At 43.6% G+C, this 17,569-nt stretch overlaps 2 protein-coding genes across 2 annotated transcripts; both read left to right on the forward strand.

Annotated features, from left to right (window-relative positions):
- The first annotated feature begins 234 nt into the window (after positions 1-234).
- pros1 (protein S) lies at positions 235-6,013 on the forward strand. Its single transcript, XM_088370305.1, has 14 exons — positions 235-441; positions 892-1,049; positions 1,560-1,584; positions 1,667-1,750; positions 1,905-2,027; positions 2,094-2,219; positions 3,096-3,224; positions 3,308-3,548; positions 3,723-3,909; positions 3,972-4,136; positions 4,214-4,382; positions 4,462-4,598; positions 4,670-4,898; positions 5,286-6,013. Exons 1-14 carry the CDS (start codon positions 375-377, stop codon positions 5,465-5,467), a joined length of 2,022 nt encoding a protein of 673 aa, XP_088226431.1. The 5' UTR covers positions 235-374; the 3' UTR covers positions 5,468-6,013.
- A 300-nt stretch (positions 6,014-6,313) lies between these two features.
- gas6 (growth arrest-specific 6) lies at positions 6,314-15,425 on the forward strand. The gene is made up of 15 exons (XM_088370306.1): positions 6,314-6,693; positions 7,446-7,606; positions 8,918-8,942; positions 9,017-9,079; positions 9,961-10,083; positions 11,152-11,271; positions 11,367-11,492; positions 12,270-12,391; positions 12,542-12,660; positions 12,794-12,983; positions 13,056-13,220; positions 13,281-13,449; positions 13,522-13,661; positions 13,733-13,931; positions 13,996-15,425. The coding sequence occupies exons 1-15, from the start codon at positions 6,615-6,617 to the stop codon at positions 14,145-14,147; spliced, it is 1,953 nt and encodes a 650-aa protein (XP_088226432.1). The 5' UTR covers positions 6,314-6,614; the 3' UTR covers positions 14,148-15,425.
- The last annotated feature ends 2,144 nt before the right edge of the window (positions 15,426-17,569 follow it).

Below are 17,569 nucleotides of genomic sequence, written 5' to 3' on the forward strand. Positions count from 1 at the left end.
TTTTTGTACTTGTGAGGAGAGTAATCCCTCGTTTATCGTGGATAATTGGAATCCGCGATGTAGTGAAGCCGCGATAAACGAAACGCGAAGTAGCGGGGGATCACTGGGCTTCGGTCCCTGTGGTCCCAATGACGGGGTTGTTTTTGACAAGCACATTGTGGAGCTGCTGACCTCCCGGCGTGCATTGTGCGGAGTAAATCTGTTTTCTGCATGAGTTCCACCCACAATGCGCACACACACACACACGCACTTTGCAGCCTGCCCTCTCTGCCCCCCTCCGCAGCAGTCGCATAGCGTTTTCGGGAAGAATAAAGTTTGAAGTCCGTCTTTTACCGGAGCCAAGCGGGGGCCTAGAGGGACGAAACGACTCGACTATGTGGAGACAGAATCTTGTCTCGGCATGTCTCGTTTTTCTGCTGACGTTCGCCGATGCTTCGCGATGTAAGTTTGCGCCTGTTTTGATTTCTTTCCAGAAGTTCTTGACTTGAGTAACTTAAGCTACTTTTTGTTGTTTTTGTTGTTGTTACTGCAACGAGTGAACACAAAGTGAAAGTACGTGGGCACATCACGAGGCGCTTTTACGAACTACCAAAAGGTCATTTCTTGGAAATTTCAGTTTCGCAATGACCTCTTTTTTTTTTCCAGGCCAGTTCATATAAGAGCAATTTGGCTTGGCCAGTTCATCCTTGCAGGCTCCAGCTCCCATCTGCCATCTGTCAGAAGCAAACATGGCTAAATTCCTGCTTGGATCTGTCATATGTTATTGTAACATGAAGCTGCTGGGATGAAGCCCGTGTGCGGGAACTGCATGTTGTGCAAAAAAAAAAAAAAAAGACAACAACTGGTTGGTGAACACGTGTGTTCACACTTGTGTTTCCATGTGTGTCCCAGTTCTGAGCCAGAGCACAGCGTCGCACTTCCTGAACCGACGCAGGAGGGCCAACTCGCTTTTTGAGGAGCACAAGAAGGGCAACCTGGAGAGGGAGTGCATTGAGGAGCTGTGTAACAGGGAGGAGGCCAGGGAGATCTTTGAGAACCTCCCTGAGACGGTAAGGAGGGCCACCTCAGTCAATCACAGAGAAGAAGAAAAAAAGAGCACTTGGCCCGAGTCAGTCCATCCATCCATCCATCCATCCATCCATCCATCCATCCATCCATCCATCCATCCATCCATCCATCCATCCATCCATCCATCCATCCATCCATCCATCCATCCATCCATCCATCCATCCATCCATCCATCCATCCATCCATCCATCCATCCATCCATCCATCCATCCATCCATCCATCCATCCATCCATCCATCCATCCATCCATCCATCCATCCATCCATCCATCCATCCATCCATCCATCCATCCATCCATCCATCCATCCATCCATCCATCCATCCATCCATCCATCCATCCATCCATCCATAAGCACCTGTTTTCTATTAGACACATGACTGACGATGGTATGAGTCACATTGCAGACTAAATAATAAAAATTAATAAAAAATAAAAATTTGTCACACTTTCCTAACTGTCACAGCCTTAAAAAAAACATTTTCTTTTTCAGGACTTCTTTTATCCAAGGTATGTCGGTAAGTTTGCAGACAGACCAATCATTTGACTAAATTGGACTATGATTTTTTTCTTTGTGCTAAACAATAATGTCTTTTCAAGAGTGTCTGGGTTACCACCGTGTTGGCATCAGTAACCACGATTCCGGTTCGGCCATCCCGTCGGATCTTCGGACTTGTGTGAAAGGTGGGGAGATGTTTTTTATTTTTTGTCAAGGTTGGTTGAAGGTCACAAAAGACGTTAGCCAGATATTCGCCAGCAAACATTTTTGTCTTGCCGTGTTTATCAACATTTTCCTGCGTTGCTTTTGTGACATCACAACATTTGTGTCGCTGGGCAGAAATCAGCAATCAGTGCACGCCGTTCCCGTGCTCCAGGGAAGGCACCGAGCGCTGCGTGGACGGTCAAGGCACTTATACGTGCGTGTGCAAATCTGGCTGGGATGGAAAATGCTGTGACAATGGTGAGTTCTATTTCAAAAGCGATTTGAGTCTACAAATGCTAATTAGCCATTTGTCCTTTTGCGCAGACATCGATGAATGTTCAGATCCCAAATTTCCAGCGGGATGTAACCAAAAATGCGACAATATTCCCGGAAGCTTCCACTGCACGTGTAAAGATGGCTACTATCTCCGGGACAACATCAACTGTGTGGGTAAGACATACGCACATGGATTTTGTTCGATTAATCGAGAATTAATCGATCATCAAATGAATTGACAACTATTTTGATAATCAAATATTTTTGTTTGAAAAAGCACAATAGAAATCGGATGCATTATTATTATTATTATTAAAAATCTTTTTGAAATGCACTTTCATGCAAAATGAAAATTTTCCCTATTATTCGATTAATTGATGGAATAATCAAAAGCCTTTTTAAAATATTTGATAGTGACCGACCGAGCTCAGTGTTGATTAACTGGCAAAGAGTCATTTTATTTATACGTATATATATATATTTATCTTATTTATATTTATTTATTTGTGGTTTTGATTTTGCCGTCGTGCTTCATTTTAAATTCTACACGGCTGTTTGTTGTTCACATGGTTGTATAACTTGAGGCCAGATGTTTTTCCTCTGCCCCCTGTTGTAGAAACACAGCTGCTTCAAAGCCTTGACTTTTCGCTCATCCAACTGTTTCGCCGACATTGACTTGAATCAAAAGAAACCGGAAAACATTTGTTTGCTTATCCTCCCACTCGTATTTGTTGTTGTTTGCGTGCTGATTGTCTGGTGTGTTAGTTCAGTACAAAGTCTCTCTAAACATGCACTGACTCTTTGAGAAACATTTACTTTCTCGCATTTTTGATCGGGACAGGTTGTTTGCGTGTGGATTTATTTTGCCGTTTACTCAGTTTGTTAACATTCGAACATTCATGGTTAAAATTATATATTTATTACGTCACAAGCACTACAGCAGGGAACAAACATTTACAAGTGAAATGCTTAAAAGCGGGAATTACGTAATACATTTTTTTCCTGGTTTTATAATTGTAAAGTCTCAAAAGGAGTTTTATTTGTCTTCAGATATCAACGAGTGCTTAATGTACCCCAGTATTTGTGAAGAACCCGCTCAATGCGTCAATACGGCGGGAATGTTTGAATGTCAGTGTCCAACTGGCTTCAAATACAACTTCACTTCCAAAAGCTGCGACGGTGAGTGATTGAGAGAACTAAGCGATTATTTCAAAATCACTTTCCATGCCAAGAAGCACACAATATCTCTTTCCGGGTTGCAGACGTGGACGAGTGCGAGGGCAACGTGTGCGACGGCACATGCGTCAACAACGTGGGCAGCTTTTCGTGTCGCTGCGACGGCCGCCGGGGCCTCCGATTGGCCGACAACAAGCGAACTTGTGAAAAGATCCCGGTCTGCGTGGACTTGTACGACTCCAAGTATGCTGAGATGTTGTACCTGGGGGAGCAGTTTGCGGGGCTCCCCGTCATCTATCTTCTCTTCCGTCTGCCGGAGACGACAAAGTGAGTACGGCCAGACAAAAGATAAACACGATAAAAACAAAGGAGAGAAAAATAGATCAGATTAAATAGATATTTTAATCATAATTAAATAGGAACATGTAGCAACAATTAGTGTTTTTTTTTTTAAATATAATTTTAAATATCATTAAATATCGTTGTGTGTGTGAATGGCAGGTTTGCAGCCGAGTTTGACTTCCGCACGTTTGACCCCGAGGGAGTTATTCTCTACGCCGAGTCCTCCCAGGACGCCTGGTTCATGTTGGGGCTACGAGGCGGCCGCATCGAGGTCCAGTTTAAAAATCAGCACACCATGAAGGTCACCAGCGGAGGGAAAGCCATCAACGATGGACAGTGGCACGTGGTAAGATGAACGCAATGGAAAAGATGGTGTCGGAATAGAAATGACAGCGGCGTGACACGCAGATCTCGGTGGATGAACTTGAGAAGAGCATCAGCGTGAAGATCAGCAAGGAAGCTGTTATGAGCATCAACAGTCCAGAGAGTCTCTTTACGGGCGTCAACGGCAAACTGGAGACCAAAGTTTACATCGCCGGTGTCCGCAACCGCACCAACAGTCTCATCAAACCTGTAAACTGTTTTTTTTTTTCCCTTCTGCACCTAATTGATGATACCGATTGATCGGAATGAGCCTCGATCTACCATAGATCAACCCTCGATTGGATGGCTGCATCCGGGGCTGGAACATGATGAACCAGGGAGCATCCGGGGTCAAGGAGGCCATCCAGGAGAAGGAAAGCAAACACTGCTACGCACATGTGGAACGAGGATCTTTTTTCACCGGGGAAGGATTGGCGCATTTCCACCTTGACTACAGTGAGTAAGTTAAGTCAGACTTCATCAGTCCACAAAGGGAGGTTTTTTGTTTTTTTTTCCTCACTTTTTCCTTGCTTAGGTGACTCTGGAAGCTGGAAAGTGGATTTAAGGATGAGTATACGTCCTTCGAGCAGCACAGGTGTCCTCTTTGCTCTGGTTTCCGACAACAGGGTCCCGTTATCGCTTGCCGTGCTAACGCAGGGCGACTTTGACGCCGTATGTGCACCTTGAAAACCTTCCTTGACGTTGCTCGTCAACATCTTGCTCAAAATCGCTTTCTCTTGCAGAGCCTGCAAGTTTTCTTGGATGGGGTGATGGTGGCAAAGCTGGACTCGCTGCTTTTGTGTTACCCCGACCGATTAACGGTTCTCCTGAGCGCCACGCCGACTGACATTTCCATCTCAGCCAACTCGTCAAATGTCAGGGAAATCGCGCCCGACGTCCTGCAGGAGGCGCTGCAGCGCCTCAACGCCACAATGCAGAGCCCAGTCAGCACCTACATTGGCGGGATACCGGGTCAGTTACAAATAGATGAACAACAACAGATGGGCCACTTTAAACGAAGATCGCACACGGACGGCGACGTACGCTCGGCGCTAATTATTTCAATCCGAATGTTGTCTTTGAGACTTCTTCCCAAAAATGCTTCAAAGCAAGCTTCAAGTAGTTACAGGAACCCTCTAAGCAATTCCAAGTGACCATCCTGATTGATTCCAGGAATCAATGATCTGTGTTTCTTTGCGGTCTCATTAGTTGAATGTGCAGCAGTAAGCAACTGTAAGAATTGACACCAGACGTTTGATGTCATCGCCATTCCAAAAATAGATTAATTGTGTCCGACGACATTGGACCGTGCTACTTTTTGTGCAGAAAATGGATCGTGTGGCTATTTTCCTCTTTCAGATGATGTCCCGTGGGAGGCCACCCCGGTGACTGCCTTTTATCACGGCTGCATGGACATCTCCGTCAACGGCCAGATGTTGGACTTTGACGAGGCCCTGAGCAAGCACAATAGTATCAAGTCCCATTCTTGTCCTCCCGCTTCAACCCCAGAAACAGACGCCCTTCCGCAGCAAGGAGAGTGACCTTAATTAACACCACCACCACTTTGCAGTAGTCCTACACCCCTTGTGGGAAATTTAAATTTTAGGACACAGGACGGGAGGGAGGATCATCTCAAGAAGAGGCGGGGGGGATAGTTTTCAACTGTTAGACTTGCTTTTGACACACTTTTTTTTTTTTCTGATTATACTTGTGATGTACGACGACGGCTTGTTTGCTGGAAGTTGGGTGACGTAGTAATTAATTCCAAGAAAAGTTGGAGAGCTATGTAACGTGTTGAGCAAGAGGCGGGGCCCCTGAAGACCGGACCAGGGCTCCCGAGCCACCTGCAATCTGGCTTCTGTCGCCGCCGGATCTTATCTGCGGGGAGAAATACTTTGACATAAAAGTCCAACACTTGCTTGAAGATTTTTCTTACAATCCACATGTTGTCTTGTTTGAGCTGAACCCATTTAACTCGTTCATTGCCATTGACAGTTATAGACAGATAATATAAGGATGAACCAAAATGAAAATTTTTGACTCAAAATTGAAGCAATTAAATAAATGACAATATCTTAAACACCTTACTGACTGTCCCCCAATATTCGAGATCCAGGTCATTCCTCCCTTTCCATGTTCCTTTATTTTTGATCATCTGTTCCTTTGCTCCTCCATCTTCAATTGCATCACTTATGTATAAAACAAATCAAGGTCAATTTAAATTTCATATAAACTTATATTACTAATAAATAATTTTGAATGATAACCTTATTCTCATTTTACAATGACTACCTTTTAATAGGCATTTTGCTTTCATCTGCAAATAAGTGCGTGACTGCTCTGCATCGTGATGCAGCTTCGTCGAAACACACGCACGCACACGGGCACACACGCAAGTGGAAGCAGGAGGAGGAGGAGGCGGCGGCGGAGGAGAGGAGCCAAAGGACAAAAAGTGCGGACCGCAATGGAGACGAGCTAACCGCAGCCCGAGGAGGACGACAGCGTCGTAGCAGTCAGAGACATGCGGGGGGAGCACACGCCTCTTTAGCCTCCAACACACCTCGGTGGTCATTTTAGAAGACCTGCAGACCTACCTTCGAATCTACAGCCGCAAGAGACAGAGGGGACTTTTTTTTTTAATTTAAAACAAAAGTTTACGGTGCTCGGTGCAGACGCGGCGGCTACACGATGCGTGCAAGCCGGACAAAGTGGTTCGCATCGACCGCGCTGCTAATCCTACTGGCCGCTTGCTGCTCCCCAAGTCATAGTAAGTAAACACTCGCATGCTAGGCGGCTACGCTGCGGTGCTAAGTGTCGCTTCGCGTTTGTGTTGTGATGACAAACGGGAGCCAGCGTCCTTCATGGTGTCCCCCTGCGCGCAGCTTTAATAGCGTTGGAAGCTTTGGACCACCGCGGTGGAGACCTCCGCGCTTCCTGACCTCAAATACGTCTTTGTTGTCGTGGATTGTCTTTGCATGGGAAATCACGATCGACACATATTTTGTTATCGGTAGATTTATTTCCCCAGGTATTTATTTTTCTGACAACTTTTTATTAGTCTTCCATTTAAAAATATAAGCCCCCCTCCAAAAGTATTGGAACAGCAAGGTCAGGTATTTTGTATATGAAAGACATTTGAATTTCCGATCAAAATGATTGGTGGCTTCATACCAAAGTGCTCTGTCCTGAGTATGTAATGAAAGATATAATTATAGTACTTGAAAAATAATTAATTATCTTTTGATCTGAACCCAAATGTCTTCAATATACAACAAATCAAAGGATCACCTTGCTGTCCCAATACTTTTGGTGGAGCTATCATATCTATCTTTACTTGGACAACACAGACTTGGAACAGTTTTTGTTTCGGCCTCTGTGGATGACGCAATTTGAAAGAAAGAAAAACATCCATTGCGAAAGTCAATCTTTGAAGCTTTGGCATTTTAGGGACTTTAATCGACAGAAGAAATGTCATTGAGTACTTTTGCCACCTCTGATTTGGCATTTCATTCTCCCCAGTCTCCCTGACAGAGCAACAGGCAAACCAGTTCCTGAGCAGACACCGGAGAGCTAATCAAGTCTTTGAGGAGACCAAGCAAGGACACTTGGAGAGGGAGTGTGTAGAAGAGAAGTGTTCCAAGGAGGAGGCCCGGGAAGTGTTTGAAAACGACCCCGAAACTGTGAGTTGCCATCACTTCAAAAGTGCACCAAAAATGACTCCGAAAATTGGGGCTTGCTGATTTTACAGAATGACTCTTATTCTTTTTGAAATTGTATTTTGCAGCATTTCCTAATCGTGTTTTGATGTACTATTTCCACTGTGTAAACAACACATGACCCAAATCTGCCTCCTCCTTTCTGGCATGAGTTGGGCGTGTTTTATAGTGAGTGCTGATTCACAGTCTGAGCTTCTGTTATTGATGCTTCTGTCAGCGCTGACAAGCATAAAAATATTTGATTGGGGTTTGATGGACATATTTTGAAAATATATCAATACAGTTTGGTGGTCGTTGAGTCAGCATGACTAAGTCTTTGTTTTTGCCATGCAGCATTTATGCTGCAGTCCTCGTACTCCCTTTTCAGAAGTATGCACACAAATGTGTCATCTCTTATCTGTTGAGGAATTCATTTCACTTTTCCACTGAATTTGCTTGTCTTGGTTTCCCGTCGTCCGTGCAAGGTGGCAGACACATTTATTTCCCCACACGCTTCCCTCACATGCACGTAAACACGCCTAATCGGGCAGATTTCTTATTTTAGAACAAATCTTGGTTGAGAAAGGCGTTTTCATTCGGCTCAGGCATGTGCCCCTAATCTGCATACATTCCTTCCCACTCTTGTTTTGCAATTTCCTCCAAATGGTTTAACAATAATCATCATTTTTATGATTTGTGAAAATATTTTTGCATCATCTTAGATGTTTATTCCACATACTGACATTGAAACCCTTTTGTGTTATGAGAAGGTTTATTTCTGTCAAGACCTTGAAGAAGCAGTGTGACGCTTCAAAGGTCAAATCGCTTCTCGTTGAGTCGAAGTGACAAGCACGCACGTTTGTAGGCTTTTTCATTTTTCGAACACAAAGACTGCGCATTATTCATTCTCAAATTGCCTGTGACGCTGCACTTTTCTCCGCTGCAGCTCTGACTCGGCAAACTGCAAGAGGTGATTCCGTTGTGTGACACACACACACGCAGCAAAAATGAATTATCTGGATTGAACTTTTCTAGCAGATTTTTTTTTTTCCCCAGAGGTTGCAGCATTGCTGTTCATTATTGGGAATTCTGAGAATTCTCAGGATGCCTCTGGCAATGACTGGCACCTATTGCAGGCCGTGATTTTGAAGTGATCGTATTTTGCTCTACTTGCGTTGCTACGCTGCAATATTAACTTTGTACAGACATTTTTTTTTTTAATGTCATGAGTTTGTGTAGATGTTTGTCTTTAAGAATTACGTGTGTTAACCATTTGCACGTCTTTATCTCCTTTAGGAGTACTTCTACCCAAAGTATTTAAGTAAGTAATCGCCATCCGCAATGCCGAGCTTTACCAAGCTAACGTTTTGCTTAAGCTCTTCATTTTTTGCTCAGATTGTTTGGAGAAGTTTGGAGGTTCACCAAAGAAGAAACATGATCTGATCACATGCGTCCACAGTAAGTTTTATACATTGTGCTTTGCATTTTTCTTTTTTCCTCCTCGCCTTTCATCTTCTGCATTGTGAATAAAATGACTTTCCTCCGTGGGGTTGTATTGGTCGAACGTGGGGCTGCATTGCAGTAGTGAATGCTGCAGCAAGAAACGTAGCCACCCAAGTTACCTTTGGTGTGTGCCTGTAATGACTAAACGTTGCAGCATGATGACGCAGTGCAGTGCTGAGTGACGCCCCTTCCTTCGTCACGCAACTCGGGGCGTCCTTTTTCGTCAGAGGTGACGTGAAATTTCTGCTGCATCAGTGGATGGAGGGGGGGGGGGGGGGGGGGGGTGACTCAGCTGTTGTGCCTGTGTGCATTCATTGGCATTCCTCTCCTTAACTGCAAAATGACATCCTGTGTCCATTCTGGCTGGATATCAGCACAACATAAAGTTTTTTTTTAATTCGTCCGGCTATGCACATTGCACTCGCTCTCAGTAGCTGCGCACATCTGGTTTGAGTGTTATGTTGAGACCACTGCCAAGAGGCAAGTGTTATTTTTCAAATGTAATGTCAAAAGCGCTTCAGTTCCGCTCTTTGGGATTCCAACACTTGTACGAGCATCTGCGTCTTCCTCACTCGGCTCGATACGCTCCCGCTATGCCGAGCTCGAGCTGGCGTGCGCAGACTTGCACGGACTAGCCTGCAACCGAAAGAAAACAAAAGTTTTTGACACATATCAGACTTGGGGAATAGAACCTGTTGTGGCACAATATCATGGCCCACTTTGTGAGAAGTGAATTGGGACAAGAGTATTTGCGGTGTTTATTTTCAAATACGCCCAACCTATGTTGATCGCGTGCTAAATTTGTTGTCTGCTTTTTTTGTTTTTCCCACACCAAGACATTCCGGACCAGTGCTCCCCTTCCCATTGTCACGCCAGAGGAACCGTGCGCTGCGAGGACAAAAAGGGCACCTTCCTCTGTCACTGTTTTTCAGGTTGGACGGGGGACCTCTGTGATCAAGGTACTGTCACCATGAGAGATTTAATAATGAAGATTTACGGGAGTGGGTGGTGGTTAGCATATGCAATAGTTTGCCATTGGCGCTCCTTGTCATCTTTGTCAACTTGGGACTTATATGGACAACATCGTGCAACATGTTTTTATATTTTTTTAATTATATTTGATATTTATTTTTATTTTATTATATATATTTATTGATCTTTATTATATTTAATATTTATTTATTTTTATTATATTTAATATTTATTTTATTAAATATACACACACATACTCAGGAAGAACAAAACAGTGAGTAGATGAAAGATAAATGATCGAGTCTGTGAATCACAGACAGGTTTTGTTAACCACATTTAAAAGTTATCTATTGAGAAATTAAGGAAGGAGTATTTTGCAATGCTTGAAATTCTGGCAGTCATCGCCTTTATCTCCATCTGCACAAAAATGTAAAAGCATGTTGGGGGATGTCCTAAGCCTTGACAATGTTCTGTAAAAACACTTTTGATTTCCTGCCTAATCTTGATAAGTAACAGACAGTTGTGAATCCAAACAAAATATTTGCAGGTCTATCTGTAATTCCGTTTGTAAAAATACTTTGATTCAATCTTTGACGACATGAACATTAGGTTAGAATATAAACAAAACTTTTTTGTTGTGGCGCCTTAACAACCATTCCTGCAAGGTCAGCACATATTCTAGTGTGTAATAGATATGAGAGGAAGGATGGAACGGAGGAACTGACCAGAAAGGCTTCCACTTTTAGATCTGAAAATACAAAATAAAATGTCAGAGCCCAAACTGGAAAGAGTGCACAGTGTGAGGTGGAGCGGAATATGCTTCGCAGCCACCCAATTTGCACTTTTCCACCGTGACTCATTTTACCACCTTAGCGAGAGTGGAAATTGAGGATTCAGTAGTCTGCTGGAGTCTTTTCCGCCGCAGATGACTGTGAAGTCCCAAAACACGAGAACTGCGAACATTGCGTGTTCCTTGCAGACGCCAAAAATAATTCACCGTACTGTTTTTGCTGCCTTCACGTGGACCCTGCTCCCCCCCCTCCCTTCCTTGACAGATGTTGACGAGTGCAACAAGAGCAATGGAGGATGTGACCATGAATGCAACAACACCATGGGAAGCTACCACTGCTCCTGCCAGCCAGGTTACATGTTGCGAGGACATCACATGTGCGTTGGTGAGCAACAACACGTAACCGGCCCGAGTGTTCAAATCGATATCACAGGTTCTGTGCTTGTTTCTGAATTGTCCACTTTTTTTTTTTTGTTCAAGACGTGGACGAATGTCAAGATGTTGTTGACGTTTGTGGATCAGCTCACTGTGAGAATAACGAGGGAGGCTACCAATGTCTGTGTGACCCGGGCTACGTCTTTGACAATGAGAGCAAGAGTTGTGTGGGTAAGCGACATGCACATACACACACACACACGAGTCCTGGTGGAGAAGCAGCTTCAGTGTCAGCAGGTGTTGATGGGTTAGGGTTAGGGTTAGCTGTGTTTTGGGGTCAGGAAAGGAATGCTAGCAAATTGGGAGCAAATACTTTTTATGTTGGTAACAGGTTATTTGTTATCTGTTGTTTGGCATATAGATAGATAGATAGATAGATAGATAGATAGATAGATAGATAGATAGATAGATAGATAGATAGATAGATAGATAGATAGATAGATAGATAGATAGATAGATAGATAGATAGATAGATAGATAGATAGATAGATAGATAGATAGATAGATAGATAATAAAAAATATAAATAAAATATAATAAAAATATGTTTATATATTTAAAAAAAATTATATATATATATAATGAAAAATATATTGCTAAAATAAAACATTAAGTGTCATCTTTAGTTGAGAATTTATTTTCTTGACAAGAAAGTAAACAAAATAGTGGTATGTTGCTTCTCTGTGTGAAAATAGACTTTACATAACCCCAGCCTTTCTCCTCTGAGAGTAATTGAGTTTTATTCTAGCCAGACCAAGCATGGCCATGTAAGGTTAGTTAGAAGGAGGATAATGGCACTTGATACGAGTGTTGTTTACATTCCTCATGATGCTTACAGAGAGCCAGTTCCCATGTTTTTTTTTTTTTTAAATTCATGTTTTGATTGAGTCCTTCGCTTGTAACTGTTGGCGCAGAAGTCCTCATTTCTGCTTTGGTTGTCACCTCTCAGACGTGGACGAGTGTGAGGCCAGCGTGTGCGCCGAAGAGTGTCTCAACACTTTGGGGAGCTTCCGCTGTTTGTGCGACGGGCGTCAGGGCAGGAAGCTGGAGCAGGACCTCAGGAGCTGTAAGGTGAAAAAGAAAGAATGAGCCTTTTGATTGACGCTCATTCAGCTCTTTGACCCATGAACACTTTTCTGCTCCAGTGAAACACATTAAAGAACGATGCGTGTCCGAGCTTGTCTCCAACTTGCATCAGTGACAATCTCGTTATTTCTTCAGGCGATAACTCCGTGTATGAAGCCGGCGCTGAAAAGGAATTCTCGCTCTCTCTATCTGGGCCGCATGTTCAGCGGCTTGCCGGTGATGAGGCTGCGCTTCCGTCGAAGGATTAACACCGGGTGAGCATGATGGACCTTTTCCTTTGTCCTTATCTTTTTTTCAAATAGTTTATGAAGGAAGAAGGGCTATTTTGACAGAGATGAAACAAATGTGTTTCTTTCACCAACTCATCCAGTTCCTTTTCTGTTCCAGTTTTTCCGCAGAGTTTGATTTCCGGACCTACGACCCGGAGGGAGTGATCTTTTTTGCCGGCGGCCACCTCAACAGCTCCTGGATCGTGCTGGCCATTCATCATGGGAGACTTGAGTTGCAGCTGAAATACGGCAAAGTCAGCAGAGTCACCAGCAGCGGACCCGTCGTCAATGACGGCCAGTGGAGGAAGGTCGGAGCTCTTTACCAAAAGCGGACCCCCGTCTGGTTCTTCAGTCCTAATCGCAACTGTTTCTCGTTTTAGATTTCAGTCGAGGAGCAGGGGCGGAGTCTCGTGATTAAGATCGACAGGGAGGCCGTCATGAAGATCGCCGTTAACGGTGATCTGTTCACGCTGAAGAAGGACATGCATGAGCTCAACCTCACCGTAGGAGGAGTCCCCTTTAAGGAGAGCAGCCTCGTCAGCAAGGTCCGGCTTTTAAATTCCTCCCGTTTCTTCGGTCATCTCAACCTCTGCCGCTGTTTGTAGGTGAACCCTCGTTTGGACGGCTGTATGAAGGAGTGGCGCTGGATGACTGGAGAAGACAGGTCCATGCAAGAGAGCATCATGACGAATGAAAACATTCAGTGTTTCAGCACCGAGAATCCCGGCGCGTATTACCCCGGCACGGGCTTTGCGCTTTTCAACATTAGTTACGGTGTGTAGATGTTTGTGTTACACTGATGAGTGTGAAAACGTTTCTTCATCCATCCATCTTGGTTTGCCGTAGAGTCCCAGAACCTGAGTGTCCAGTTGACCCTTTATCCAACGACTGCCATCGGGGTGCTCTTTGCTATTGTTCGTGAAGACACCGTCCCTCTCTCTATCGCGCTGGCGGACTATCACCCTGGCATCGATGAGTGGAGAGACGTAAGTGAATGGGAAGACACCTTTTTTGAAAAAAACGGAATGCTTTTAATGAGAACGACCTGTGTTTGTAGTTTGTTCTCGTAACGGCGGGTGACGTCATCCTCGCCAGCTCACCGGCGCCCCTCTGCGACGGCGAGAGTCATGAAATCGCGGTGAAGATCTCCGGGAACCGCACCCAGCTCTTAATCGACGGCGAGCCTGGACGGAGCCAAGATGCAGAGGTCAACCTTCTTTCGCCGTCCAGCACCTTCATTGGAGGTTTCCCCGATGGTGAGAGCATTGTCAATTTTCCTCAGAAGGTTGACATTGAATGTTCACGTCACTTCTTCCTCAGATGTCCCGCTGGTCTCCACACCGGTGTCTGCGCCATTCAGCGGCTGCATGAAGGTCACCGTGAACGGGCAAACTCTGGACCTGGACCAGGCCCTCCAGAAACACAACGACATCCGCTCCCACTCCTGCCCCCTGCTGGATTCTAACCAGTGACCTTGCAACAATGCTCTCTGCCAATCCAGAAGCAGGAGAGTGTTTCCAGAATGTTTGTAAAATCAAACCTTGAGTAGAGAGGAGACTTCTTCGATTTAAATATCATGAAATGTAAAGCAGGCGTGGTCCTCAACTGTGACAATTGTGCTTGCTGCCTGGAGGCTCGAGCAAGGACTTTTTTTTTTTTTTTTTTGCGTATTCTAAGAAAAATAATAAGGCAACAAAATCCACTTCATCAGTCAGAAGTCATAAGATGGAATGCATCATGTGTCGCATTACCTCAAGTTATCCCTGGGAAAACGCGAGGCTCAATTATGCTCCTCTTGCTTATTTCAACTGTGACCCAAAGCAGAATACTGCCCAACTTGATTTCAGACCAAGCAAGGGTTCATTCCATCCACTCATTTTGCATCTTCTAGAAAACCTTTGCACATAGTTGCAGGTAGACATGGCGTGTAACATGAAGCCATCTTCAGAAGCTCATCGCCACCTACTCCATGTCTACCTGCAACCTTGAAAAAAAAAAAATCTACCTTGTGCCTACTTGAGCGCTCTGAAAACAGGCGAATTCTGTCATGATTTCGTGACACGTGTCGACTCCGCTTGTGCACCAAGATCTCAAATCTCGATCCTTCAGAGCTAATGCTAAAACCGCCGTAATCTAGTCTGACAATGACATCACAACGGAGGAAGAGGAGACTCTGCAGAAGTGAACGACCACTGTATCCAACGTACCATACAAGCTACTGAACGGAAAACTAGTGCGCTGTATTATACTAAGTGTGTAAATAATGTGACTTGTACAATGCTTGATAGAAGGAGCGAAACTCGCCGTACGTACTCACTGAGGATGATATCTTTGCATCAAAGTTAAACAACACTTATAGGCTCAATTTAATGTTCTTCATACAAAAGAAAATGGTTTTCCCGTAAATGGGATTAAAAGCAATAGTCAGAAACTTGATTAGAATTTCACAGAATCACTGTTTAATTGTTCATTTGGTAAATGCTGAATAAACCGAAAAAGGAATGTTGAGACTGAGAAGCATATATTTTTTGTCCAAAGGGCTCTCGTGTTATTTTGGCTTTACTTTGGTGTACTGTTGTCAAGTTTTATCATGAATGAATGCAATTTTTTTTTTTTTTTTAATCATGTTAGATATGTTGTGATGTCTGATGATTTTTGTTTTATCAGCTCAGTGTCCAATAGGACAATTAAGTTTTAATCTTCCGGGCTGAGAATTGTATTTAAAAGCAAAATAAAGGATTCAATGAGCATGAAGACCAAAATGTAATTTTTCAAAAATGTTACCATCGCTTGATGGGAGCTCAGCATCGGCTGTCATAGGATAGTGTTGGCTCGTGAGTGAACGATTCGTTCAAAAGAACGAATTTATTTTCAGTTCATATGACGTCAACCAGTAGGTGTCGGTAATGCGCATTGAAGCTGGTGCCACCTCGCCGTAAAACAAAACGAAGAAGAAAATCACGTCACTTCCTGTTCACCGACGAGTCGTGAATTGCATTTCCCGTTCACCCACTCAACGGAGCTGTGCGTGAACGAGTCAATGATTTGCATTTCCAGTTCTCCGCGAGAACGGATCAGTGAGGGAACGGATCCTGACTTTCCCGTTCGCGAACGAGTTTATGCCTTCCCGTGCATCAACGCATCAGTCAGTGAACGTGTTTCGTCTCCCTCCTGGCGTCAAGTATGTAAGCCAGAATGTAGATTTACGATTTGCCAACGAAAGAAAGAACATCACTTCTTTTATGCACGTTTTCTCCAAGCTAACGGCTAACTTTATTGCATGAAGGGATGCGCCGTTATGCAAAAACGGGGAGCTTATGCTTCTCTTTGTGTAATCTTTATCTTATAACACTTATAGTAGTTTTTAAATCACGTGTATGCATATATACACCTAAATATTGTCATCCAATATATGTACTGCAATTTCACATTAGATTGCTGGTTTGACATTTATTATTGCTATTATTATTTTAATAAACGTTTATGTTAAAACGTGTCTGGTGTTTTATTCCTTGTTTTTATATCCACCAATTAAAACATAAAAATCAAGCCTTGCACAGTGTAAGGCTTACACTGAGTGCCAAAAGTCCCAATGATCGTGAGCAGCAGGGGGGAGGCCCCATTTCAACCCCTTACACTGAGTGCCAAGCAGGGAAGAAATGGGTACCATTGTTATAGTCACCGGTATGACTCGGCAGGGGTTTGAACCCACAACCTCCCAATCTCAGGGCGGACACTCTCCTCTCCGGCCACTGAGCTGGTAAACACTTGTATCGTAGTATAACACTTCTAGTCGTTTTTAAATAACGTGTGTATATACGCCTAAATATTATTAGCCACTATATCTACTGCAATTTCACATTAGATTGCTGGTTTGAAATTTAATAAACATTTATGTTAAAACTTGTCTGGCGTTTTATTCCTTGTTTTTATATTCGCCAATTAAAACATAAAAATCAGACATTTGGTCAACTGCTTTATATGACAATATGTGTAGGTACACTACACGAGGTTAAAAAAAAAGAGAATAAATAAATGGTTATTTGCACAACAAAGTAATTTCTCGCACCTGGGATCGAACCAAGTTCTTACCGAGCAAAAGCTCGAGTCACTAACCAGTCGGCTATTTCGACCGGCAATCAACAATTGCTTGCACTGTTTTGTACTAGTGATGTGCATTCCAGTTCTCTAGTGAACTGAATCTTTAGAATCGGTTCACTCAAAATATTTGTTCAAAAGAATCGTTCACCAAATCTTATTTTTATTATTTTATTATTTTTTTTACCTCGTGTAGTGTTCCAAAATATCCCATAATTATATGGGATAGGTTTAAAGTTAGGGTTAGAGCTAGAATTAGGTTTTAGAGCTAGGGTTAGGGTTTGAGCTAGGATTAGAGCTTGGGTTAGGGATGTCAGTGGGACCAAAAAACACCAAAAAACACTTGTGCAATCATATAACCATACACTTCCTAGGGTTAGGTTTAAAGTTAGGGTTAGAGCTAGAATTAGGATTTAGAGCTAGGGTTAGGGTTTGAGCTAGGATTAGAGCTTGGGTTAGAGCTAGGTTTAGGGTTAGAGCTAGGATTAGGGTTAGGGTTAGTGTTAGGGTTAGAGCTAGAGTTAGTGCGAGGGTTAGGGTTAGAGCTAGAGTTAGAGCTAGGGTTAGGGTTAGAGCTAGGGTTAGGGTTTGAGCTAGGATTAGAGCTTGGGTTAGAGCTAGGGTTAGGGTTAGAGCTAGGGTTAGGGTTAGAGCTAGAGTTAGTGCGAGGGTTAGGGTTAGAGCTAGAGTTAGAGCTAGGGTTAGGGTTAGAGCTAGGATTAGGGTTAGAGTTAGTGCGAGGGTTAGGGTTAGAGCTAGAATTAGGTTTAGGGTTAGGGTTAGAGCTAGGGTTAGG

Source organism: Syngnathus floridae, chromosome 3, assembly GCF_059516105.1.
Source record: "Syngnathus floridae isolate MCC-2025c chromosome 3, RoL_Sflo_1.0, whole genome shotgun sequence".
In the NCBI taxonomy this organism is placed as follows: Eukaryota; Metazoa; Chordata; class Actinopteri; order Syngnathiformes; family Syngnathidae; genus Syngnathus; species Syngnathus floridae.

Bases quoted from the DNA above. Each gene is read 5' to 3' on its own strand.
- gas6 (XM_088370306.1), top strand. From the start codon at position 6,615: ATGCGTGCAAGCCGGACAAAGTGGTTCGCATCGACCGCGCTGCTAATC. The intron at 11,493-12,269 runs GTAAGCGACATG...GTCACCTCTCAG, and splicing joins TGAGAGCAAGAGTTGTGTGG to ACGTGGACGAGTGTGAGGCC. The intron at 12,984-13,055 runs GTCGGAGCTCTT...TTCTCGTTTTAG, and splicing joins ATGACGGCCAGTGGAGGAAG to ATTTCAGTCGAGGAGCAGGG.
- pros1 (XM_088370305.1), top strand. From the start codon at position 375: ATGTGGAGACAGAATCTTGTCTCGGCATGTCTCGTTTTTCTGCTGACG. The intron at 442-891 runs GTAAGTTTGCGC...TGTGTGTCCCAG, and splicing joins GTTCGCCGATGCTTCGCGAT to TTCTGAGCCAGAGCACAGCG. The intron at 3,225-3,307 runs GTGAGTGATTGA...TCCGGGTTGCAG, and splicing joins CACTTCCAAAAGCTGCGACG to ACGTGGACGAGTGCGAGGGC.